Below are 7,758 nucleotides of genomic sequence, written 5' to 3'. Positions count from 1 at the left end.
GTTTTATTTTATTTTACTGTATTTTTATTTTATTTTATTCTATTTATTTTTTTATTTCATTTCATTTAATTGTTTTATTATCACGGTAGGTCATGTTTATTAATGACATTTCACTCCAGTCCAGTTATTTTGTATTTTATTTTAATTTGTTTTATTTTATTTTTTTATTATTTTGTTTCATTAATTTATTTTATTTTTATTTTATTTTATTTTTTATTTAATTTAATTTAATTGTTTTACTATCACGGTAGGTCATGTTTATTAATGAGATTCCACTCCATTCTAGTTATTTTGTATTTTATTTTAATTTGTATTATTTTATTTTATTATTTTGTTATATTTTATTATTTTATTTGTATTTTGTTTTACTATTTTATTTTATTTATTTATTATTTCGTTTTATTTAATTATTTTATTATTATTACGGTAGGTCATGTTTATATTTTTGTTTTATTTTATTCTATTTTATTTTATTTTATTCTTATTTCGTTTTATGTATTTTTAATTTAATTTAATTTAATTGTTTTATTATCACGGTACGTCATGTTTCTTAATGAGATTCCACTCCAGTTATTTTGTATTTTATTTTATTTTAATTTTTTTTATTTGTTTATTATTTTATTTTATTTTATTTTTCATTTAATTGTTTTATTATCACGGTAGGTCATGTTTATTGATGAGATTTCGCGCCAGTCCAGTTGGTGTCAGTGTTGCCGAATAATGTGAAACGGTGCAGCGGATGTTGAGGATATACTTCACGATGGTGGAAGAAAAAATGTTTACGGTTCTGAATGGTTAGAGAGGAACGATTTATGATTATTAACAGTTAGCACTTGTTTATACTAGTATATTCACGTGTTCTTCGCGTTTTGCAAAGAAAATCCTAATTTAAAATCTGAATTTCCAATGCAAGCACAGCTTCTACTGCAAGCGCTGAATTATCCGGAGGCGAATTTGGTATCGATGTTGTGGTTTGATATTTATACACAATATTTGTTCATATAACGTTATACCTGTAAGTACAGTGGGATATGAGATCAGTGCAGCTGCTTTGGTGAAAGTGATGTAAAAGCAGCTCGTCAGCGATTCTTGTGTGTGATTCACTCTCGTATGAACTGAACTGAAGTGGTCGGTGGCGATGTCTCTGGTAGCGTACGACAGCAGCGACGACAGTGATCGCGATGACTCGCCGGGTTCGTCTGCTCGACCTGCGGGAAAGCTCGGCGGACTTTTCGCATCTCTGCCAGCGCCGAAAAAGCCGGAGATCCGATCGAGCGCGGATCAGACATCAGCTCCTCAACCTAAAAGGATGATTATGGATCTGCCCAAACCTAAGAAACGCACAGAACCCGTTAAAATCACCGTTCCTGAAATAAAACCAGCAGATGTGAGTTTTACAGATCCATTAATGCCAAATCGTTTAAGTGAAACTGTTTCTGATTGATGGTGTTTTTCTTTTATAGTCTGATTCTGATGATGACGAACCAGTCCGAAAGAAATCAGCTCCTCAGGTATGGAAAAAAAAAAATGTTTTCTACTGTAATTTCTACTGTGTTTTTACTGTAATCTAAGGTGTAATTTAATTTCAAAATATTTTTCCCCTTTTTTTACCCTTAGGACTTAAAAAAAAACATATATATATACATATATACTACCAGTCAAAAGTTTTTAATAAATTTCAAATAATTTTTAATGTTTTTTTTTTTTTTTTTTTTTTTAAGAATTTGCTTCAGCTCACAAAGCCTGCATTTATTTAATCCAAGGTACAGCAAAAACAGTAATATTGTGAAATAATTTTACTATTTAAAATAACTGCTTCCTATTTAAATATATTTAAAAATGTAATGTATTCCTGTGATCAAAGGTACATTTTCAGCATCATCACTCCAGTCTTCACTGGCACATGATCCTTCAGAAATCATTCTAATATGCTGATTTGCTGTTTAAGAAACATTTTTTATTATAATTAAGTGTAAGAAACCATTTTTATTATAATTATCAATATTTAAAACAGCTGAGTACTTTTTTTTTCAGGATTCTTTGATGAACAGAAAGATCCAAAGATCAGCATTTATCTGAAATAAAAAGCCTTTATTTAATATTTTACACTATACCATTCAAAATCTTGGAGTCAGTGTGTTCTATAAGAAATTATAGAAATTAATCCTTTTATTTAGTAAAGATGCTTTAAATTGATCAAAAGTGATGATGAAGACATTTATAGTGTTACAAAAGATTTTTGTTTTAGATAAATGCTGTTCTTCTGAACTTTCTATTAATCAAAGAAAGCTGAAAAAAATCTACTCAGCTGTTTTTAACAACAATAATAATAATAAAAAAAAATTTTTGAGCAGCAAATTATTAGAATAATTTCTGAAGGATCACGTGACTGGAGTAATGATGCACTTTAATTTTTTTTTATACATTTTAAAATATATTAAAATAGACAACAGTTATTTTAAATAGTACAAATATTTAAAAATTGTACTGCGTTTTCAGTACTTTGGATCAAATAAATGCAGGCTTGGTGAGCAGATGAGACTTAAAAAAAAAAAATCTTACTGTTCAAAAACCTTTGACTGGTAGTGTATATAGATGTAATATATAATTAGATATAAATATATTAGGTATAAATTATTTATACTGATAATTAGCTGGATTAAACAAACTATTTTTAGTATCTAAATCTATAAAAATATTATTAAGTATTAAATAATTGTTAAATATCTATATAAATAGATACATACATATTTTTAGATATTAATCATGTATAATTAGCTATTGAATATGTTTACTACTGTTCTTTTACAGAGTAAACCAATCAGGTTTCAGGGGTAAAAATCTCATTCATGTTTTGCAGAGGGTGATTTAATTTTTATTTCATTATTGATTTATTTTTGAACTTATAAACCATTGAAAACAGACCTACTTTTAGCTATGGGGTTCTTAATTGATGGTATATGTTTTTCCGGAAGCCATCAACCCACATTATTTAAATAATTTTTTTAAATAATCATGTAAAACAGTAAAATTGCAGTTGAAAAACTACATTAGCTATGATTCTGCAGAAATCTCCACCAATCAGAGAATCACAAACAAATCTTTCTGCTCTCAAGCTGCTTAAATATTTGTATGCATAATATGCATATTCACAATTTATTGTTTCTATACACAATGTTTTTAAATCAGTAGTTTTATATAAATAATTTTGCACTCAATTATGTCATTTATAATGCTTGCTAGGATTGTAATTCTTTCCCTCATGAATAAGGAATTAAGGTGGGTGGGGATATGTTAATGAGCTGTTGTTTGTGGCATCATTACCATACCGTTCTCTCAGTGGCCCATTTTTCATCATAATTTTCAAATGTATAAATGGTCTGGGTGGATTTATCGTCATAGTAAATAAGAATATTTTCCTCCATGTTCTTCAGGGAGGTGGTGGTCTGTCCTCTCTGCTGCCCCAGCCTAAGAATCTGGTGGTGAAGGAGACCGAGCGGCCCCTGTTGCCACACACCCTAACCAAACGCCCCGGATCAGATAAGCCAAAAGCGACCCCAGCGAAGTCCCAGGGTCTTTCTGGAACCAGCCCGTCCCCATCCGCCATCAAAGCGGCTGCGAAATCAGCAGCGATGCAGCTAGCCAAACAAATGGCTGCGGATGAAGAGGGAAGTGATGATGAGCTTGCTCCAGAGAACTACTTTTCCCTTCCGGAAAGCTCAGCAGCACAGCCTGTGATGCCTCAAAACCCCCATTCTCAGCAGTATGTTCCCTCTCTACACCCTCCACCCTCCAGTGTGGAAGACGCCCCGTTGGACTTTGTTTCTAATGCAGACAGTTACAGTAAGTCAGTCGGAGCCATGCAAGACTATCAGACAGGAGAATATCAACAGCAGTACCAGGAGTATCCCGAAATTCCACTGCCAGAGACTTCTCCACAGGTAAAACATGTCATTATTAATAAGCCTCGTACACCAGTGTGTTCCTTGTCTTGTGAGCAGCTGATGTTTTATGCATATGTTTGTCAGGATTACTATGGTGAGGGATATTACCAAGGCCCGAACCCTGCGGCTGATGAGCAAGAAGATTCAGGGTCCTCATCAATGTTCAATGATGAAGCAGTGAGTTGTTTGTAGCATCTCTATTATTCAGGGATGTGTTTGTTTTGTATTGATATGGATTTCCATATTTTCTAAGCTGAAATATGACCCACATAAATTGCTTGAATACGTGGAGAAATAAAAAAAAAAAAAATGCATTTATTCCACTCATAGACATGAATATTAGTATTGTAGTTTCATTATTATTCTTTAAAATTAAACAGTATCCCAATAATATTATAATCACACACACACACACACACACACACATATATATATATATATATATATATATATATATATAATTGATATCTTTCATGTCTATTTTATCATATAGCATTAATATTAACAAGTAGTTACACTAATTAAAATAAAAATTAAATAAATTAGAATGATAATAATAATTACTATAATTTGATTATTTTTTTATTGTACTGTACAACAGTATTGTAATAGTAATATATTTCTTTATTAATTTAATTTTTTTAATTTAAATAGTGAGAAACTATAAGTATTATTTAGGACAATAACAATATTATATACAAAATATATACATGTATAGTATTACCCACATAAATAGATTGAATATGTTGAATATGCATGTATTTCACTCAGACTTAAATATTAGTATTGTAATTTTTATTATTATTATAAAAAAACTGTATAATAGTCATATATATATATATATTCTGTATGAAACTGTAGTAACATATGGTAATTTAAATAGTAATGAAAACATATAATGATAATAATAATAATAATATAATATTACTATTATTAGATTCTTTTTTTTATTGTGTAGTATAATAGTACTGCAATAGTAATATATTTTTTTATACATTTAATTATTGTAATTTAAATAGTGATAAAGTATTTAGAACAATAACAACATTTTATGTATTTATTTAAATATTCTTTTTTATTGTACAGTATAATAGTATTTTCACAATAGTAATATTTCCTATATAAAATGTATTTTTTGTAATATGTTAATTTGTTTCTTCTTTGTAATTTTAATAATGAAAAATACATATTTTAAATAATGCTTTTTATTGTACACTATAATAGTATTATTGCAATAGTAATTGCAATGTTTTTTTAATTTTGCAATTTTAATAATTAAATAATTAAAATGATTTAATAATGATTTAATTCAATGATTAAATTCTTGTTTTCTGATTGTACGTATTAATAGTATTATTATAATTTATATATATATATATATATATATATCTTATATATATTTCTTAGTAATATTGATTTATTTTTTGATTAATTATTTTAATTATTTTTTTTTTATTAACTCCATAACCATGAATATTACTCTTAGGTGTGTGTTTACCTCACAAATGATGAAAAGTACTTCACATCAAAATTTCAAAATAGATGTAAAATTTTGAATAAGTCACAACCTACATCCCAGCATCATGACATCAAGTTTTGCCATGACTGTCCTGGTTGATAGTATTCAATTCATTTTTTTTTTTTTTTTTTTGTGCGTGTTTTTCCAGTTTCGGCGACTGCAGGGCAAACAGAATCGTGGAAGAGAGGAAATCAAGTTCCTGGAAATCAAAGGAGACGATCAGCTGAGCGGCAATAAGCAATGGATGACAAAGAACATGACGGCAGAGGCAGAGCCGCGCAAGTCCTTCAGCAAGGTGAGCATCTCAAGTGTCAGTTTTCTCTGTTTGAAGGAGATGAATGAAAAAAGATGCTGACTTTTCCATCTCGTTTTCAGAAAAAAGGAGATCAGCCGACAGGACAACAGAGACGCAAGCACCAAATCACATATCTGATTCATCAGGCCAAGGAACGTGAGCTGGAACTCAAGAACAACTGGGCCGAAAACAAGTTGACTCGACGACAAACGCAAGCCAAGTACGGATTCTAACAGACTGGATATCAAGATATTGCGCACACCACCTCTACCTAACGTTGAGCAGATTTTGTCAGAGACTGCAGCCGATGTATAGATTCAGCTTTTAGAGATGTAATACCAGTTTCGTAACGTTTCAGAAAGGAGTAAAGGACTGTAATCTCTATTGGCTGCTATGTTTGAGACGGCTCCCAAATGTCTACCCAATATTATCTTTCCTTTTGATCTACATTGGGGTTTGTTACAAGGTTTTGGGACACCTGTAACATAGTAGTAGCTGTGTAGGTTCACATGATTTATTTGTTTATTAAATGATTGGGACGTCATGACTTGTTTGTTTGTCTGGGAGGGTTTCGTCTTCCACACTGCCAGTGAGCAGTGACATAGAAATTAATGATGTGAAAAAAAAGGTAACACTTTACAATAAGGTCCTCTGTGTTAACATTAGTCAATGCAACATGAAATATGATTTTTTTGATAGCGTTTATTAATTTTGGTAAGTGTTAATTGTTAATAATGTATTAAGTAATGTTAATGTATAGCTACAAATGAATATTAAACATGTTGGAATGTTAATATATATAATCTTATTGTAAAGTGTTACCAAAAAACCTTGTAAAAAAGTGTTTTGAGTGAATCTTCCCATTGTTTTAGCTGCTTGTTTTCATATGAATGTTGATTCTTAATTGTAGAACCATGAATAAAGTATAACTATTTCATTGCACCTGTAGAAAATATACTAAAATTTTCGTTTTGTGTAAAATCACTTTTGTGTGAAATAGTTCCTATATCACTGCCAGAAATAAATATACACAAACCTGAGCAAAATAAAGTTGCTTCACAATATAATTTGACATTGCAGAAGGTTAAAAGGAATTTAATGCATAAAAATGTCTCAAAATGTAGGAATGAGTTCAACGCACAAACATTAAATTGATCAATGAACCTGAATATGAAGTACATGCTCATTTTTACTACGTTCTCTTCAAATTTTTTTGATGTTATAAGAAAACGTTTTTAAAAATGTATAAATACATACTGAGTATTTATTTTATTCTTTTTATTTTTAAATATACATTAAAGTTTTTATTCTCCTATATTCCCCAAACTTACATATTTTGAGAGTTACATATCTCTGTATTACAAATTAAAACAGTAATTTAGATTTTATATTGTAAAAAATACAAAAACAAGTGGATAGTGATGTAGAAATATGGGTAAGAGGAAGTAACACCACATCCTAAAATGTAAAAAAAAATATATAAATATATATACATACATATATATATACACATACATATATATATATATAGGAAGGAAAGGAAAGGAAAGGAAAGGAAAGGACATGACATGTGGCCAAGTATGGTGACCCATACTCAGAATTTGTGCTCTGCATTTAACCCATCCAAGTGCACACACACAGTAGTGAGAAGTGATCAAACGCACACACACCGTGAACACACACCCAGAGCAGTGGGCAGCCATATTGCTATCGCTGCAGCGCCCGGGGAGCAGTTGGGGGAACGGTGCCTTGCTCAAGGGACTCACCTCAGTCGTGGTATTGAGGGTGGAGAGAGCGCTGGATATTCACTCCCACCACCTTCAATCCCTGCCGGACCTGGGACTCAAACCCGCAACCTTTCAGTTACAAGCCCGACTCCCTAACCATTAGGCCACGGCTGCCCCCAAGTGTGTATATGTATATATATATATATACACACACACACACACACACACACACACACACACACACACACACACACACACACACACACACACACA

At 30.8% G+C, this 7,758-nt stretch overlaps 1 protein-coding gene across 1 annotated transcript; it reads left to right on the top strand.

The window, feature by feature from the left end:
• The first annotated feature begins 740 nt into the window (after positions 1–740).
• On the top strand, positions 741–6,128 carry prcc (proline rich mitotic checkpoint control factor). Its single transcript, XM_051137614.1, has 6 exons — positions 741–1,387; positions 1,464–1,511; positions 3,435–3,941; positions 4,029–4,121; positions 5,612–5,758; positions 5,839–6,128. The coding sequence occupies exons 1-6, from the start codon at positions 1,139–1,141 to the stop codon at positions 5,989–5,991; spliced, it is 1,197 nt and encodes a 398-aa protein (XP_050993571.1). The 5' UTR covers positions 741–1,138; the 3' UTR covers positions 5,992–6,128.
• Positions 6,129–7,758: the final 1,630 nt, after the last annotated feature.

The sequence above is a fragment of the Labeo rohita genome, chromosome 19 (assembly GCF_022985175.1).
Source record: "Labeo rohita strain BAU-BD-2019 chromosome 19, IGBB_LRoh.1.0, whole genome shotgun sequence".
NCBI lineage: Eukaryota > Metazoa > Chordata > Actinopteri > Cypriniformes > Cyprinidae > Labeo > Labeo rohita.
This window is presented reverse-complemented; position numbering and strand designations above follow the sequence as displayed.

What these genes read in the sequence shown, in the direction of transcription:
- prcc (XM_051137614.1), top strand. Translation starts at nt 1,139, where the DNA reads ATGTCTCTGGTAGCGTACGACAGCAGCGACGACAGTGATCGCGATGAC. An exon ending in CTGAAATAAAACCAGCAGAT is followed by an intron (nt 1,388 to 1,463) that starts GTGAGTTTTACA and finishes TTTCTTTTATAG; the next exon opens with TCTGATTCTGATGATGACGA. An exon ending in CAATGTTCAATGATGAAGCA is followed by an intron (nt 4,122 to 5,611) that starts GTGAGTTGTTTG and finishes GTGTTTTTCCAG; the next exon opens with TTTCGGCGACTGCAGGGCAA.